Raw genomic sequence first — 19251 nt, forward strand, 5'->3', positions numbered from 1 at the left:
TGGTGTTAAATACCACCTATGCATCATTTTCATAGTTTTCTTTCAATGAAGAGCATGCAGTAAATTTTATTTCCTCTTTCCATAACTTTTCCCAAAATGCAAATTGAATATTGTACCCAAAATCTCAAGCCCAGTGTATCATCACTGCCTTAACTTCTTCATCTTTTGTATACCATTCTAATAGTAATTTGTATATTTTTTATAACACTTTCACGTTATTTTCCAACAGATCTATTTCAAACCTTGATCTCACTGTATCAAAACCTTTTTTATTTGGTCTACCTTAAAAACATCATTTAATTGGTGATACTGTAACCAATCCATTAATAATTCTCTTATATCTTTTATGTAAGAATTTCCACATGCAATTTTGAAATGAGATTTTTTCCCCTGTCCAAATTTAGTTTGGGTGATATTTTTGTATGCATGTCTGTGTGTGCCTCTGTTGCTGCATGCACCCTAATCTCCAAGCAGTGAGACACTCCAGAGGTTCCTGTGCTTACCCAGAGTCCAGTTTCCTTGGAATGAAGGGCCATGGAAACTGTGGCATCTTCAGAATATGTGGTTTTATTTGCACATCTATACAACTTGAGCATAGGATGGAGGGGTTCACAGCATTAACACTCCAGCAGATCTTGCTTCCCCATTTGGTTTCCAAAGAAGCTCACAACTTTAGTTCTAGCACAGATCAAGGTGTCCTTTCTCTCCCTCTCCCCCCCCCTCTCTCTCACACACACCCTTGGCCTATTATTCATCCTAGGATGAAGTGGTATCCAGCCAGCTGAGGTGGGAAAAAGCCCACCCACTTATCTCTATGGGAGCAGGGCAACCTCTTTGGATATAGATTTTTAAAAGTGTTTTGGTTGCTTTGTAGGTGAAGCTGCTAACAGTATGGAGATGAAGAACATTATCCAAAAGGAAACCTTGGCCAATGAGACTGAAATATGGATTGCAGGAAGCCACATCAATAGCACTTTTCTCCCTTACTACCAACATTCTCCTACTGTTGCTGCCATTTTCATCATGGCGTACCTAATTGTCTTTCTCTCATGCATGACTGGGAACGCCTTGGTTTGCATGGTGGTGGTGAATAATGAGCGTATGCGCACTGTCACCAACTTCTTCATCCTCAACTTGGCCATCAGTGACTTGCTGGTGGGCATCTTCTGTGTTCCACCCACTCTGATGGACAACCTGATCACAGGTGAGGGCCATTCTATGAGAGAAGTGGGGAAACTGGGCTTTCAGAAGTGGCACGCTGTTGCCTGCCAGGAAACCAGTTTAGGAAGGCTGGTCTAAGACTCCTCTCCTCTGCCACTTCAGTAAGCCCTCTCCCTATGATGGTCTAGAATCAAGTGGCAGAATACAAACTTTGCACGGAGGGACTCCATTGCACACATTTCCATGTGAAAGGCTCTCTTCTGACTGGGACCTTGGAGAGCTGTTGCCAGTCAGGTGCTATCAATGTTGGACTGGGTGGACTTGGAGGGAGGCAGTTTCATAAGTTCACAGTGAAAAATGGGGTTTCTGGTGGAGCCTTAGGACCCGTTTTTTTACACTAGCCTTTGGCATAGTTTGCTGCACTTCTAGATCAGATGTATTGGGAGTGTTTTTGGTTGCCTTAAGGTGATTATTGCAAAGTATTGAGCAAGGTTTAAAATGGTTTGGTTGAATGTATTTTTTTTAATTATGTTTTTGTACACTGATCTGCGATTCTCACTGACAAGGGTGATTAACAAATTGAACAAAGACAAAATAGAATAAAACACATCTCTAAAGTGTTGGAATACCACTGCAGAGAAGCAGTACTGCCTTGCCTGTTTCTTATGCTCAGGAAGGCAGAATGCTCAGCTCTGTGATTTCTTCCCATTGTTCTTTGGTGTGGTAAATCTGCCCTAGAAATACCGTACTTACTCGAGTCTAATGCGCCATCGACTCTAATGCACACCTCAATTTTCTGAACCTTGAAACCCCAAAAAAGTATTTGCTGGTGAATGTGAATGTGCCATCAAATCGAATGTGCGCCTTAATTTCCACAACATAATTTGGCCAAAAATGGTGAGCATTAGATTCAAGTAAATACAGTAAATGTTCAGAGGTACTAGAGCTGATCCTTGCCTTCTAGACATGCCTATTTCCTCTTGGTTTTAATGTATCTATGTGGAGTTTATTGTCTGGTTGTAATTTGCTTTGGGTTGCCCTGGGCAAGGTAAAATGAGTAACAAATTCAATGACAGATGATAGATAGATAGATGGATAGATAGGTAGGTAGGTAGTTATTCAGGTTTATCAATAATGCAGCACTGGGTTCCTGTGATAATGGAAACCTCTTTGCAAATTAAAAATGCCCTATGAATCACAGGAAGTTGACTTATTATGTGTATCTCCTACATGACAGGCTGGCCTTTCAACCAGGTTATCTGTACCATGAGTGGCCTGGTCCAAGGAATGTCCGTCTCTGCTTCTGTCTTCACCCTCGTGGCTATAGCCATGGACAGGTAAGGCTTTTGGTTTCATTGTGGGTATTGCAACAAACGAGAATAAATTTGCTTTTGCTTTGCACACACTGGATATCCATGGGTCACTAGTGGACGTGTTCCTCAGCTGAAGGTTGACTTGCCTCTTGACGTTGCAGCATGTTAGCCAATCAACTGTTGGCTCAGCCCCCAATTTTGCCTGCCATGCTTTGGAAGGGCTGTCTAAACTTTTAATGGTTGTTGAAGATGCTTTGCAGTGACATTATAAATAAAAAGATCAATTTTTAAGAAGTGCAAACCTTCCCCTTTTCAGGAGAGAGTTTTCATGCTGACCTTGTGAGTAGTCAGACAGCTGATGCAGCCAGCTTCTGGTTCAAGCTTGCTTGTGCTCAGAGATGAATAGGCGAGCAATGAGAGCACTCTTGGAACAGCTCCCTGTCTCTAAAGTTTTGACATGTGGTATCCTTTAAATCAGGACACAAATTCAAAGTTGGAATCCCTAAGCTATAGATGGAAAACCAGCTCTTTGTTGCTGCCACCATCAAAACTCAAGGGAGTCTCCATGCTAGGAAGGATGATGGTTGCTATAGCAGGCCTACCCACCCTTATCGAACGTTGATTATTCAGAAGTGCATTCCCTGGAGTGAAATCAACATCTCAGAACTACTCTTGAATTTACACTAGACTCTAGCAAGGTTGAAACTGACATTTCAAAGTGCTGGTTATGACCTGTAAAGCCCTACACAGCTTAGGTTCAGGCTACCTGAAAGACCATCTCCCCTTATACAAACCTGCCCAGGCTCTGAGATCATTACACGGCAGGAGAAGGAGGAGCTGCCACACTGAAGTTGTGCCCCGCTTGGCTCCACAATCGGCCTCCTCTTCCTCCTGCTGCCATCACCATTGGCTGTGGCTGCTTCCCCCCTCTTTCCCCTCCAAGGCAGGAGCAGGAGGAGGAGCCACACCATGCTAAGCTCCATGCTTGGCCTCCTCCATGCCCTGATTTTTTTAAAACATGGGAGCACCTCTCCAAAAATATTGGACTCCTAGGAGTTGGCACCTGTACAGCATCTCTGTGGGGTCTCCCCAACTGTGCAACCTGATATGCTCTTTAACCAGACATGGCAGCGATTGAATGGAGGACTACCTGCATGCAACACATGCGTTCTCCCACTGAACTGTGGTCTCTTCTGTGCATAGACTCAGGTCATGTAGTTAGCAGGCTGCTGCCATCCTCCAGCTAAGGGCAATGAAGGTGTGCCCTCCCTCCTGGTACACATGATATTAATGTGTGAAATGGGCCTATTTGAATGGAAGTCCTGCTTTAAAACACATTTATTTATTTAACACATTGGTGCCTTGCATTTCTCCACCAGACCCAAGAGTTATTTACACAGCTCTTCCTTCCCCAGTTCATGGGAGGATGACGTGTCTGTGGTTTGCTCTTGCTAATGCTTCCTGCTTCTTACTCTTCCAGATTCCACTGCATTGTCCTGCCTTTCCGGGAGAGGCTCAGCCTTGTGAAGGCTGTGGTGATTATTGTTGTGGTGTGGCTCCTGGCCATCGCCATCATGTGCCCTTCTGCCATCATGCTCACTGTTGGTCGCGTGGAGGACCACTACATGGTGCTGAGTGATGGCAAGAATACCACCTACCCGCTCTATGTGTGCTACGAAGCCTGGTCTGACAGTAGCATGAGAAAAGCCTATACCACCATCCTATTTGTCCACATCTACCTGGTGCCCTTGATGCTCATCTTGTTCATGTATGGAAGCATCTGCCTGAAACTCTGCCGTTCCACAGCGCCCATCACCCAAAACCTGACTTGCCCTGTCAAAGCCAATGGCACGCCTAAGAAGAGAATCAAGGTCATCAAGATGCTGGTCTTGGTGGCCCTCCTCTTCATGATCTCCTGGCTGCCCCTGTGGACTCTGATGCTGCTGGTGGATTATAACAATTTGGATGATCACCACCTAGACTTACTGACTGGCTATTTCTTCCCTTTTGCCCACTGGCTGGCCTTCTCTAACAGCAGCATCAACCCAATCATCTATGGCTACTACAATGAGAATTTCAAGCGGGGCTTCCAGGCAGCTTTTAAGTTCCACCTTTGCTCCCAAGAGATGGTGCACCAGGAAACTTACTCTGAGCAGTCACAGGGGCCCACCAGTTTTAGGATGTGTAACAAAGTCTTTGCAGAGGCAACTTCTTGTAACTCGGTGTCCTCACGGCACACTCAGAACACTGGCCCTCTCGTCTCCAGGAGCATTCAGCCCAAGTGCCCCGGCCTCAGCTTAGAGGACATTGATAAGATAATGACTTATCGTGGAATTAATCAGACTTGGGAGAAGACAGAAAACTGCTAAAACATTGAGGGGTGTGTTTGTGTGTGTGGAAATAAGGCAAAACAAGAGAACAAAACTTATCATGGACTATTATGTGATTAATTTGAGGGGACAGAGAGTAACTCGCAACTTGCAGGCATTTAAGTTGTGCCATTCAGTTTTATGCACTTGGCAATTTAAAAATAAATAAAAGGGGGGTGGAAAGCGGGTGGGCATGCAGGGGGAAAACCCTAAAAGAGATATCAACTTGCAGGTTTAGAAAAGGTCCCAAAGAGCTGCTGCTAGTTAGATCCCTGGTGCTGTGGGGTCTGATCCAGTGCACTCTCACCTGCCAGGCTCAAGTTCAGGGATCCCTTGATCACAGGGCCAGCCCCAGACATTTTGGCGCCTGAAGAGAATCAGAACTTGGTGCTCCCCGCTGTAGTTTGTTAAGGGTGCTTTTTATATTCAGTCAAGGCTCCTCACGCCCCTCCATCCCCTCCATCCCAACACGAATCTTTCTTCTCCCCTGAGCTTCACTCTCCTGAGCTTCACTCCCCCCTCCCTTTATTTCTGATTCTGATCTTCACTTGAGGAGTATTAGAAATAGCAGGGAGTGGAAATCAGCACCAGAAACAAGTGGGGAGTGAAGATCAGCATCTTAAACAAGGGAGGGAGTGGAGACCTTCCCGCCCCTCTTTCCCCCCATGCTGATCTTCACTCCCCACTTGTTTCTGGTGCTGATCAGACTAGCAGCTGTTGGGAACATAATGCAGGTTAGGTGGACCTTTGGCCCCATCCAGCAGCACACTAATGTTCATTCATTACTCTTCAGGATTTGCCTCCTTTGGGGTGGGGAGAATAATTTGTTATATTTTGTTAATTGCTTCCCATAAAACATTCCAAAGTGATAAAAAGACAAAACATATCTCCCTATATATATAAGAATATAAGGCTGCCATCCTGCAGCCTCCACTGGAGGATCTGTAGGGCCGCATCACAACCCTGGCTTTTCATGAAGTGCATTAGTGGAGCAAAAGAGAAGGCAAGTTGCACAGCTACAGTGGCCATGACGTGGGAGTGAGAAGGGAAGGACACTGGCAGGGTGAAAGAGGTGCTTTAAAACAGTGACAAAAGTCTGAACAAAGCAGGGATGAAGGAAAATGAGAGGGAAATAACTGAGAGATTTCAGTAATATTTGCGTATGGGAAGCTCAAGCGGATTTATGTGGGGGGAATGGCGGTGGGTTGGCAAGCAGAGTGAGCAGGGATGCATAATATACTGTAAATACCGGTAGGTACAATTTAAAACCCAATACAAATACAGATTGGGATTACAAGCTTCACTTAATAGGCTTGAAAGGAAAGAAGGGTGTTCATTAGGTGATGAAAAGATAGCACCTGTGTTCCAAAGAGGAGGTGCCACCACACTGAAGGTCTGACGCCTGTATTGTGGAGAAAGCACTTCCTGATGAGATGACGTCTGCAGGAGGCAGAGTACTGGTTGTGCAATAGCTGGCTTGGTATACAAGGCATGAGATCATCTTTTGTGCCTCCAGTTTTAATTTGCTAAACAAAAGTTGTTTCAGCTGCTTGAGGTTTCTAACAGCAAACAATTCTTTTCCATAAAATAGAAATAATCCCCAAGAAACTAACAAACTTTGTTACTCACTGAACAAACTTACTAAATGGGTAACAAAACATAGTCATGAATCATCTGGATCGACAAAGCTTGTACCAAGTCCTGTATTAAATAAACAACCCAAAAGGAGCCGTGAAAACAAAACATAAATCTAAGATTCTATAAGGTGCTAAGTGACATGTCAATTTGCAGATGGTGACACTGTGGTCACTAATCCCCTTGCCAGAGAAAAGCATGTTATTCCCCTTCCTAATCTCTTGTCACGCTGCCTAGATGAGAAAGGACAAATCTGAAACCACCTGAAGGTGACACAATGTCCAGATGGTAGTGCCCACATTGGTGTCTGCCTTTGTGACTCCATCTCCTGGAGAGAAGAAATGGGTTGATGGAGGATTAGAGGCGCACAGGGATCGTTCCCATAGTTAAGGCGAGCAGAAAAAGCAAGACCCCATCATTACAAGTCTCAACATCCGATAGCTTATAAAGATGGCCACTTTGAGGCAAATAACTTGAAATTTGCATTAAGTACTTGCATTATGTACTTGAACACTCTATGCATATGCTAAACTTCAGACTGATCCAATAAAAGCTAAGAGAGATATAGCAAGTTATAAAGTGGTGACATTCAACACTTTGGCCCCTTATTTTTTAGTTATTAAGCCAGCTAATTTAAGTGAAAACTACTGGTGTACACTACTCAGGCTTGTTACAGAACAGATCTTTTAACTGGTTTGGTAGTGAAGTTCTGATCAATGTTTGGGAAGTCTATGGAAAACAAGTAATTGCAAAATAGTATTACACATGACTGAAATCCAAAGTGAAGCCAAACTTTTACAATGAATACAGTTTTTAAAGTTTAAATCCATGTGAGGGGGTGAGCTCCCGTTCCTCTGTGCCAGTGTCTGCCAACCTAGAAATTCGAAAGCATGCCAGTGCAAGTAGATAAATAGGGACCACTGTGGCAGGAAGGTAAACGGCGTTTCTGTGCACTCTGGTTTCTGTCACGGTGTCCTGTTGTGCCAGAAGCGGTTTAGTCTTGCTGGCCACATGACCAGGAAAGCTGTCTGCAGACAAACGCCGGCTCCCTTGGTCTGAAAGCAAGATGAGCGCCGCAACCCCATAGTCGTGTTTCACTGCACTTAACCATCCAGGTATCCTTTACATTTACCTTTTAATAAACACACACCACACACACACACCCCAACGATGAAACCCCTCTCACAAGCACCTCACCCCACACTGAAGCACACAAAAGTACACAAGAAGTACCCAACACATAGGTGAGGCCATGGGCCCATCTAGCCCTGCGTCCTGTTCTGGGATGACCAACCAGGTGCCCCCGGGAAGCCCACAGACCCACCGACCACTCCACAATGGCAATGCACCCCCATCTGATATTCATGCTGTGTGTTTTTAATCAGTTCAGTGATCAAAACACCACAGGCAATCCTACCCCACAACCATGCATTTCCCTTGTACAGCAAACCCCTAATCCCACCTCATGCTGCAAGCCCCTAAACACTCTGCCCCACACTGAATCCCCCACTGGTCCTCTGCACACCGAAACCCCCACACACCCCACACCGCCCCAAACAACCCCCACATACCCCACATTTCTCTGATGAAAATAGGGATGTCTCATTCCAGAATGATAATTTTACTATTTATACCCCGCCCATCTTACTGGGTTGCCCCAGCCACTCTGGGCAGCTTCCAACATACATAAAAACATACGAAAACATTAAACATAAAAAACTTTCCTATGCAGGGCTGCCTTCAGGTGTCTTCTAATGGCTGTATTGTAACTTATCTCCTCGGCTCGGAGGTTGCATAACTCCATACCCTCCAGCATTTCTCCAGTGAAAATAGGGACAGCCTATGGTGGTCTAAACCACAGAGCCTAGGACTTGCCAATCAGAAGGTCGGCGGTTCGAATCCCCGCAACAGGCTGAGCTCCTGTTGTTCGGTCCCACCTCCTGCCCACCTAGCAGTTCGAAAGCATGTCAAAAGTGCAAGTAGATAAATAGGTACCGCTCAGGTGGGAAGGTAAATGGTGTTTCCGTGCGCTGCTCTGGTTCTCCAGAAGCAGCTTAGTCATGCTGGCCACCTGACCCGGAAAAACTATCTGCGGACAAATGCCGGTCCCCTCGGCCTATAGAGCAGGATGAGCGTCACAACCCCAGATTTGTCCGCAGCTGGACCTAACAGTCATGGGTACCTTTACCTTTAAGGAAAAGCAGAATATTCCAGGATCAAATCAGAAACCGGGATGGCTTTTCTAAATCAGGGGCATCCCTGGAAAATAGGGACACTTGGAAGGTCTGTTCCACCCCACACTGAAACCCTAGACACAGACCAGGCCCCTGATGGAACCCCCACCCCCACCCCACTGCTCCACAGTGAAAAATATAGCTTGTCCCATACTGAAACCTGCCCCATAATGAAGCCCTCACGCTGAAACCTTTTTCCTTTAACCCTGCTCTCTTCCCAGCCCTTTTTAATTTTTAAATTTTATTTTGCCATGCACTGAATGTGCAAAGTTTAAATGTGCTTAAGTTGCTGACTTGCTGTACTACAAAGAAGCAAGAAGAGCAAAAAAAGGAATTACGGGTCAGAGACTGGGATGCACTTAACTCCTCTGGAAGTGAAGCCCATGGAACTTTCAAAAAGAGTTGGCTAGCCTGTGCTCCTGCGCATCTTCACTCTCCCATAAAACCTGATCATTGGCCATATTGCCTGGGGTTTCAGGAGGTGCAGGATAAGGACAAAAGCAATTTCAGAAAGAGGGTTGGGAAGAGGGAAGGGGAGCTTAGTGTTACATGGGGGAGGAAGGGGGGTTGGCGAGTGGAGTCAGCAGGAGGGCAGCGCCCCCTGGTAAAAACATAAATACATGAAGACCCAGAGGGGGGGAATCCATATGGAGCGAGGCGGCTGGGCAGGCAGGCAACCTGAACACTAATGAGAAACTGCGTGAAGGACACATAGGAGGGGGGGAAATAAATGTAGCCTGGAGAAGAGGAGGTTAAGGGGTGATATGATAGCCATGTTCAAATATATAAAAGGATGTCATATAGAGGAGGGAGAAAGGTTGTTTTCTGCTGCTCCAGAGAAGCAGACACGGAGCATTGGATCCAAACTACAAGAAAGAAGATTCCACCTAAACATTAGGAAGAACTTCCTGACAGTAAGAGCTGTTCAACAGTGGAATTTGCTGCCAAGGAGTGTGGTGGAGTCTCCTACTTTGGAGGTCTTTAAGCAGAGGCTTGACAACCATATGTCAGGAGTGCTCTGATGGTGTTTCCTGCTTGGCAGGGGGTTGGACTCGATGGCCCTTGTGGTCTCTTCCAACTCTATGATTCTATGATTCTATGATCCAGTGGCACTGTGAGGGGCATCAGGGTCCCACCCCAAACACAGCTGGGCCAGCTTACTGCATTTGAAGAGAGTGCAATACATCACCATCTAAAGAGCATCCCCCCACTCCCCCAGTAAGACCATTAAGTTCAGAGCCTAAAATAACTGCACTCCCAGCCCCATGGAGGCCGTCTATAGAGAATGCAAATCTGAAAGTCTTTTATCTAACTGTGTGCTTTTCAGTATCCACCCACCCCATACTAGAGACACTTCTCCACTGATCCAGGCAAATAGGCAGGCAGATCGACATTTCCCCTGAGGTTAATGGCATGGAAGAGAGATTAATGTGCTCCCACAGGGCGCAGCGGGGCGCATCGAAGCATTAGTTTGGTGTGAAAGCCCGCTGTTTATGCTTCACTGCAGTGACAGCTTTTGCTCTTCTTTTGCAGCTGTTTGGCAAGCTCAGGGGAAAGTGATACAGGAAGCTCTGTCAAGCCTGTGAGAAGGAGTCCTTCCAGAGGCAGCCAGGGAAGGTGGACTGTGACGCTTGTATTCCTTGGGAAACATGTGCCCCATTCCCAGCAACAAAGCAGAACTTCTGACACTGGCAGGATATCAGGATGGGGCCAGGAAGTGCCCCACATCAAGTGAGTCATCTCATTTGAAGACTGACTTTACCAAGGGTCTAGGATGGGCATGCGTAGCTCAAAAGGTAGAGCGTTAGACTTTTAATCTCAGGGTTGTGAGTTGAAGGCCCACACTGGGGGAAAGATTCCTGTATTGCAAGGGATTGGACTAGATGACCACTGTGGCCCCTTCCAACTGTACAATTCTATGATTTGATTACTTTAATTTATTTATTTATTATATATATATAAAAGCCCACCCTTCATCCAAGGATTCCAGGGCAGAAATATACACCATCTAAACAAAATTTAAACAATAGAATTAAATAATTACAATAATGAGTTCCAGGACCATGGAAAATACCCTCTGTCTTGCCAGCCTCTGTCAGTTCCTCAGGGGTGGGGAGTCTGTGGCTGCTGGGCCACCCTTTGTCCAGCAGGGGGCAGTCCAATCTGGTCAGTGAGACCATTTCCCCCAAACGACATCCACCTGTCAATCAGCCAACATCAAGTGCTATGTCAGGGAGAAAGAAGGCTGCTTATCGGAAACCCTGTCAATCATGTGTCATAATGCTGTTTTGTGATTGACAGCTGGGTTGTCTTGCCAACCTCACAAAGTTGGCCTAGGGGGTGGAAAGAAAATAAATGAAAAAGGTTCCCAGCTCCTGCTGTAACTCCTCTCCCTGCGCACTGCATGGGATCATCATTCTTGGCTCATTCCTAGAGGTGGTGGTTGACTCCCCTGGGTCAGAGAAGGAACCACCTGATCCCTGTCAGAAAACACTCTTCAGGGGAGTGAATCCAGGAGATGCAAAATCTGGACAACTCACTTGGTAAGGGGTCTGCATTTTGGAATGCTGTGGAATTCCAGGAGAAATTGCCAATCTCTCTCTGTGTGTCCTGTTTTGAAGGGCTGACCTATCCAAGTTCTGTTTAAATATAAAAACGACAAGAAGAGAGATGGGGTAGGGAGTGGAAGTTATCCCACAACAGTTTGCTGCTCACTCAGTCAGTCTTCCCCACAATGGTGAGCTGCACTGCATTCCAAGTTCAATTGTAGCTGCCACAATCTCTAAATCTGCACGTATGCATACATGTGAGCATACGCATATTTTGCTGCTCTGGGCTCCTTTGAGAGAAAGGGTGGGATACATATTTAATGGGTCAAATATATTGTTTTTTAAATGCAAATCTCCACCGACTTTTGTCCTCTTCTGGGGACAAATGTATCCCTTCACTTCAGGCAATGTGAAAGTGGCCAACTGAGGACAATCAAATCGCACAAACCATGAATGGTCTTGTGTTCAAGCTGTTTTCCAGTTTCTTTTTACCATCCTGAATTACAGGACAGTGCATAAGGACTTGCTATGCCAAATCACTCCAAAGCCTCATCTGGTCCCATGTTCTGTTCTCAAAAGTAGCCATGAAGTTCCTCCAAGAATACTCACAGGCAGCGTGTGATGGGGATGGCCCGGCCCAGCATTTTTAGCATCTGGTACGCAGAGATAGAGTGCCTCTGTGCATGGAAGTTTGATTTCCATTTTCATGCCCAATATCCATTGGTTGACCTCTTCCATGAATGTGTCCATTCCCCCCCCAAAAGCCCCTAAGCCAGTGGCTATCGTGATATCATAGAATCATAGAATCATAGAGTTGGAAGAGACCACAAGGGCCATCGAGTCCAACCCCCTGCCAAGCAGGAAACACCATCAGAGCACTCCTGACATATGGTTGTCAAGCCTCATATGGTTGTCATGTGGCCTCATATTGTCACAGGTATTAACCAATAGGCACCTTCGCACAGGAACTTAACTCTTTCCATAGAAAGCTGCCTTACACTGAGTGAGACAATTGATCTTGTGGGAGTGAATTCTGTAGTTTAATTATGTACTGTTTAAAGAAGCACCTCCTTTTGCCCATCCAGAATCTTTCAATATTCAGCTTCATTAGATGCCCCCTAGTATTATGAGGGAGAAAAACCTCTCTTGCCACAGCATGCAAAATCTCATACACCTCCATCATATGCCCCTTTGCCTGTTTTCTAAACTTAGAAACCCCAAATGTTGTACTTGTCCCTCATAAGATCATTTCTCCAGCCCCTGTACACTGTCCAAAGTATTTCAAGTGTGGTTGCACCACATCTCCTTTTGAGAATCAGGGATGCAAATCCAGTCTTGGCATCCTCACACCCAGAAGGCCGGCAGACCTGGAGATACACCTGCAAATTGCAAATTTTGGATAAGATGGATTGTTTCAAGAAGTGGCAGAAAGATATTTCTAAATTTGTTTGGCAGGGCAAGAAGCCTCGAATAAAATTTAAGATATTAACTGATGCCAAAGAAAGAGGTGGATTTGCCCTGCCAGACCTTAAACTTTATTATGAATCAGCCGCTTTTTGCTGGCTGAGAGAATGGCTGCTTCTTGAAAACACTGAAGTGTTGGATCTAGAAGGTTTCAATAATGCATTTGGTTGGCATGCATATCTGTGGTACGATAAGGTAAAAGCACATAAAGCGTTTAAAAATCACATTGTTAGAAAAGCATTGTTTAATGTTTGGATAAGATATAAGGATTTGTTAGAAAAGAAAACCCCAAGATGGTTGTCACCAATGGAAGCCAAGGCACAGAAAAAACTCAATATGGAGGCCAAATGGCCGAAATATTGCGAAATTCTGGAACAAGATGGAGACAGAATAAAATTGCAGAGCTTTGAAAAATTGAAAAACAAAGTGCAAGATTGGCTCCATTGTTACCAAATAATGGAGGCATACAAATTGGACAAAAAAGTTGGTTTCCAGGTGGAAAAATCAAAATTGGAAACAGAATTGTTAGATCCAAAAATCAAGAATTTGTCAAGAATGTATAACTTGCTGTTGAAATGGAACACTCAGGATGAAATGGTGAAATCAGCTATGATTAAATGGGCACAAGATGTTGGACATAACATAATGATGGCTGACTGGGAACAGTTATGGACCACAGATATGAAATTTACAGCATGTAATGCCCTAAGAGAAAATTTAATGAAAATGATTTATAGGTGGTACATGACACCAGTTAAGCTCAAAAAAATTTACCATCTGCCCAATAATAAATGTTGGAAATGTAATGAGACTGAAGGTACATTCTTTCACCTTTGGTGGACATGCCCAAGGATTAAGACATTCTGGGAGATGATTTATAATGAAATGAAAAAGGTATTTAAATATATTAAATACCCATCAGGGAAGAATGGCAGATGAAGTTGATGGACTACATGGAACTGGTGGAAATGACTGGTAGAATCTGAGACCAGGGAGAAGAGTCGGTGGAAGAAGACTGAAAAAGTTTAAAGACTATTTACAGAAACATTGTAAAATTAATGAATGCTAGAAGAATGTTGGAATGAAGTGATATGGCTTTAGTAGAAATGTTATAAGGAATTAAGTATAGATTAATAGAGTATTAAAGGAAAAATAAGGTTAGAATGTGTTAAGATAATTATAGGATAGAAAACAGAGGAAGATGGAAAGGAATTGCTGAAACAACTAATAGAAGTGGAATACAAAGAGGGAGGTGTGAGGAGGTCGTGGAAATAATTGAATGAAAGATAAGATATTGAAATTGTTTGATGTGTTTTAAACTGTTTTTGTTTGGTTATGTTAGTTCAGTGTTTCCCAACCGGTGTTCCGCGGCACACAAGTGTGCCGTGAGATGTTGCCTGGTGTGCCGCGAGATGTTGCCTGGAGGGAGGCGGGCGAGGGCGTTTGCTTCCCAGAGGACTTGTGGGAAGCCGCCCCTTCCCTGGGCGACGCGCCGCCTCGCGACTCCGGAGTCAGTCCCGAGAGCTCTCGGAGGGACTCGCGAGCGACGGCGCGGCGGCTCCGGGGCGCACTCAGCCGGGCCGCCGCATGCCCCCGCTGCAGCTGCCCGGCGTGGAGCGTGACGCGGAGCCGGCCGGGCTTGGAGGCGCCCAGGTAGGGCCGAGCCGGGCGGGGGCGGGGAGGTCTCGGTCTACTGCGGGCGCAGGAGGGCGAGCGGGAGAGGGGGAGCCGTCGGATCTCCTGGAAGGAAGCGAGGCGGCGGCTGAGGGGGATGCAGCCCCGTCCCCAGCAACAGGCGCTCCTCGAAGTGAGGCCACAAGTCGGGGCTCGGACAGGGCCTGGAAGCAGTGGCTCCGGCTCTTGGGAGCGGAGAAGGGGACTTCAAAAGCGGCCTGGAGGAGAAAAGCCCCGATGCAGCGAGAGTGGGGAGCGTGCTGCCTTGTCCAGGCCTCCTCGCTTTGTGCCTTCCGCTGCCGGGAGCAGGACACGGGGGCTCCTCGTTCGCATGCTTTCCCGGGTGATCGGTGAGGGTTAGGGTTAGGGTCCCTCAGTCCCTCGCTTTGCTGCCTCCTCCCCCCCCACCCCCAAAGCTTGGAGGTTCCCCGGCAAGGGGGAGGAAAAAAAATTGAAAACTTTCACTTTCGTGCGTCCCTCCCGGCGTGACGCTGCGCGCTGACGTCACGGGGCTGTAATGGTGGTGTGCCGCGAGATTTTTTTCATCAAACAAGTGTGCCTTTGCCCAAAAAAGGTTGGGAAACACTGTGTTAGTTTAATGTGTCAGTGTTATGTAGTGTTTATATGTAGTGCTTTTGTATTGTATTGTATTGTTCTTTTTTTTCCCTTTGTAGTGTTGTGTTTAAATTGTTGGAAAAGTAATAAATATCATTTTTTTTTTAAAAAAAGAGAGATGCACCTGGAGCTGCAGGTGGACCCCATGCTCTGTCAAGGTAAAAGGAAGGATGGAAACGACCCATTTCCTTGCTCAGAAGTTACTTTTAGTCTTTCCTTTGGCGATCCTGAGAAGAAGAATGAAGCTGCTGGTCTTGTCCAGAGCTTTCTTTGGGAAATTTGTCTTCTATTTGGGGTGGCTAAAATGCCTTTTAATCCAGCTCAGTGTCCAGGCTGTGGGTGTGAATATGCAGACCAAAGTACAGCATGTTCAGCCTCATCTCTCTCTCCCCCCCCATTTAGAACAGCAGTTTCACTTCATCTCGCCCACCAGTGCATCAGGACATGCAAATGACCACCTGTGAACCACATCTTTTTCTTTAATCCACTAAAGGGAGGCTTTGGGAGTAAAGAAGTCATATAAACCCATAACAGCTGGAGGAAGATGGTGCAGCTTTCTGATATGGAACAAGCTGTGCCCCCCCCCAGCCTTGGGAAAGATAAATGGGAAGAAAAGGTAGGTGGTACTTTATGGCCATCAAAGCCAGGCGTTTGACTCCTGCTCCTTAGTGGGGAGGGAGAGAAAACTTCCACTGAAGCTTTGCCGTGCTTAGAAGGCAGGCAAACCAAAGGACAAAAGTTGCCCAAGGAAAAAGAGATGAGGAGGGAATAAGAGCAAGCTCAGAGACCAGTTCTTTAAATTACAGTTCTTTCAACGGCCAGCTGGGAGGGAAGCCTTTCGCCTGGTGGAATGGCTGCTGCTATCTGACAGCTGAGGGAGGGCCAAAGGCCGTTGGTCTCTCAGCAGAGCCGGTGGAGAAGCCCTGCTTCCCTTCTCTCGTTGCTGGTCTGCCGCCTGATGGATATGATGGAAGAGATGTGGCTGGTGCAACTGCCAAGTGGAGGTGAGGGAGAGAGGAGGAAACACATCCCTAAAAAATGCCATTTCAAGGAGAGGAGACAATACAATCTATATACAAAAAAAAGGGGAGTGAGTGGGTGGTGGGGCTCATCAACCTGGGAAGGAAGCTCATATAGGAGAATCATGTGGCTCTGTCAATTCCAATTCTGAGTCGAGGACCCGCCACCCGCATAGGATTATTTTTGGTTAATGGGCAAAATTAGGCCACAACTTTTATTGGTTACAGCATGTGAGTAGTATTGGCTTAGGCACTGGATAAAACAGCAATACATGACTCCACCCTGCTCAGCAGGGAGTCATTTCAGGGTTAACGACCAGTGGGAGGAGCTTGTTGATGCAAATACAACTGGAAGCTTCCCCATGATGTCACCGGGGGTCGTGCCATGGCCCTAGCCACCAGCAGGGCATTGGACAGGATCCACGACCGCCGGATTCCTTTAACGGAATACCCAAAAGAGAGGGGTAGATAATGGCCCATACCCAATCCTCCAACACAGCATACATATTCCAATGCCTTACTGCCAATACCAGAAAGTTGTGAGGAACTGCTACGAGGTAGGCAAAAAAACCAAGAGGCTGGTGCCAATTTGCCAAATGGATAAAAAAGTCCTACCAGGTCCCTTGGGCAACCAAGGCAACCAACCGAAGTCCATAGCAAGGTCAATACTCAAAAGAAGCTGACCTAAGAGGGAGGGAAGGCAGGAGATCCAAAGAAAGCAGGAAGAGACTGGGGACAGAGCGCTGTCGCGGCTGCTTAAATGCAGCTAACCCCGCCCACCAGCCAGCCCTATTGGCTGACTGAAGGGCTTGGTCGTGGCAGCGGGGCAAATCAGAAGCAGGGAACCGAATACGCCTCCCTGCTGCTGCGGGAAGCTGCTCCCACTCACAAGCCCTCCCCTCCGGGAAGAGGAGAGGCCTTGTTCCACTGCTGAGACAGAACGGAGGGGCAGAGTGTTGCTGCAACAGCAGAAGCCCCCTGCTGATCTCATTACATTATGTTCCCGGAGGAGTTACTTTTAATTGCCTTAGTTGTTGCTAGTCTATGCCTCAAAATGACTCAGTTTCAACTGAAACAAAAGCCTGCTTGTCTTGAAACCAGAGCTCGAGATGTTCCAGGAAATTGCCCTGATTTTCATCTCCAGGGATTTCATGGATTAGCTTTAAAAAGAGAGAGAGAGAGAGAAGAAAATAATATTTACGGTAGCTCCCATTCATTCATGGATGTGACTGCGTGACCTTCCCCAAGGGATGAGCAACAGAGGTGATTTGCAAGTGTGTTTGGCAGAGAGGTGAGCTTTTTGAAATCCTCAGAACATGTTTCCTGAGTACATACATCCACGGAAGCTGAATTCCTTCTAGCACCATTTTTTCAAGTCATATTTTTCATTGTCTATCCCCATATGAATATACATATGTCTTAAAACTGAACAACGGTAGTTAAAGCACCACCAGAAATTAATAAAAAGCAAGCTGGTTTCCCCCCAAAAAAAACAACAACACATTTAGATTGTTTCTCAAATGCTTCCAGTGGTGGGGCCACAGGAACAACTGAGACCACCATATCCTGAGTCAGACTATGGCCCACTAAAATTCAGTGTTGTCTTCACCAGGGGTGGGGAATCTTTTTGGGACTGAGAGTTGCATGAGGGCTGTATGTGGTCCTTGGCCTACTGGCTAGCCACTGCTGGTCTGCACTGACTGGCAGCTGCTCTTCAGGGTTTCAAACACAGAACCTCCCTAAGTGGAGATGTTGGGGAAATTGAACTTGGAGGAGGGCTGGCCCAAGACATTTAGGCACCTCAGGCAAACTCCAAAATGGTGCCCCCTTCCCACCAGGGAAGAATGTGTGAGGGAAGATCTACATTAGGAAAAAGGGAGGAAGAAAGATTGACATCAGAATTTTCTGGCCCAGTAGATCCTGCTGCTTGAGGCAGCCATCACACCTTGTCTCTTGGGCGAGCCGGCCCTGGCTTGGGGCTTTTTGCATGTGAAGCAAATGCTCTGTCACTGAACCAGTGACTTCCATATATATGGGGCCACTGCTGAAAAAAACCATTCCCTGATAATGGTTTGCTTCATATCTCTCATAGATGGGCCAGAGACCTGAACGGGCAGCAGTACAGCCTGCATAGTTTTGTACTGGTGTAGGCTGCGGTGGGGAACCATGCAAGGGTTTGGGTAGCCGCATTGACCCACAGATATCTGGCACATGGGGCTACTGGTTCCACAACTCCCAGTGTAGGCGCTCCTTCTGAGATCCTGGTCCCAAACTGCTAAGGCAAGGATGGGGAACCTGTGGCCCTCCAGATGCCATTGGACTCCAATTCCCATCAGTTCCAGCCAGCATGACCAATGGTCATAGATGATGGAGACTGCACTCCAACAACTTCTGCTTCCATGGCTTCCCCACAACTGCATTAATGACCAGACATAAAACTTTAAATTGGGCCTGGGAGTGATCAAGCAGCTAGCATAAGTGGCGGAACTGGTATAATCTGTTCTGAAGGTTCTTGATTAGCACCAGCCTTCTTGATGCCATATTTTGCACCCACTGAAGTTTCTGAACAGTCCCAGTGGCCACCCCAGCCCAGATGTATGCCTCACGGTGGCAAGGTCATTACTCTTTAGATAGGGTCACAGATGGTAAAGCAGTCAAAACCAGTAAGTCATTCCTGGCCACTGATGTGACTCGTGTCTCCGCTGAGAGGGCCAGTGCAGGAGCAGACTATGCAACTGGCTCTTCCGAAAGAGTCTACCCCATCAACACTTTAACCATAGCTCAATCCAGAAATGATCATATTTCACTGATGGGTGAAATAGCATTTCATGTCACCGATGATGAATCTGGGATTCCAGATGGAACAGCAGAAATGCCAACTCATCAGTCATCGAACTGTCAGTGTTCCTGGTACTGCGGCCCACAGCTGACACATCTGTTTTGGACTCAGCCCTATCCTGCTAGTTTATGAGAATATCCTGCTTGGACTTTGGCCTATCCTTATCAGCAAATGAAGGTAGTATGACTCTGCCAGGGACCACAAGTATCTTTGCACAAAATAAACACCAGATTAGTCAGAAACAAGTATATAATTTGCATGAACAGTTTTGTTTGCATTCTCCACAACAGTAGAACCAAATGGTTGTTCAGTTTATCTCACCAGCTTCTGAGCTGAGTGGCCAAGACCTGCTGCAGAAGTGTCTCTATGCACTACAGCA

General features: G+C 46.3%; 1 protein-coding gene across 8 annotated transcripts in view; it reads left to right on the top strand.

Moving 5' to 3' along the window:
* LOC309536219 (neuropeptide FF receptor 1-like) overlaps positions 1-4902 on the top strand; it is a 95576-nt gene extending 90674 nt beyond the window's left edge. For all 8 annotated transcript variants that reach the window (XM_082230212.1, XM_082230216.1, XM_082230211.1 and 5 more), the window contains 3 exons: positions 875-1204; positions 2399-2498; positions 3955-4902. In XM_082230212.1, the coding sequence (XP_082086338.1) occupies positions 875-1204; positions 2399-2498; positions 3955-4843 (1319 nt within the window). In that variant the 3' untranslated portion in view covers positions 4844-4902. The remainder of the gene's footprint in view (positions 1-874; positions 1205-2398; positions 2499-3954) is intronic.
* The last annotated feature ends 14349 nt before the right edge of the window (positions 4903-19251 follow it).

The sequence above is a fragment of the Podarcis vaucheri genome (genome assembly GCF_965113315.1).
Source record: "Podarcis vaucheri genome assembly, chromosome: 7".
Taxonomy (NCBI): domain Eukaryota; kingdom Metazoa; phylum Chordata; class Lepidosauria; order Squamata; family Lacertidae; genus Podarcis; species Podarcis vaucheri.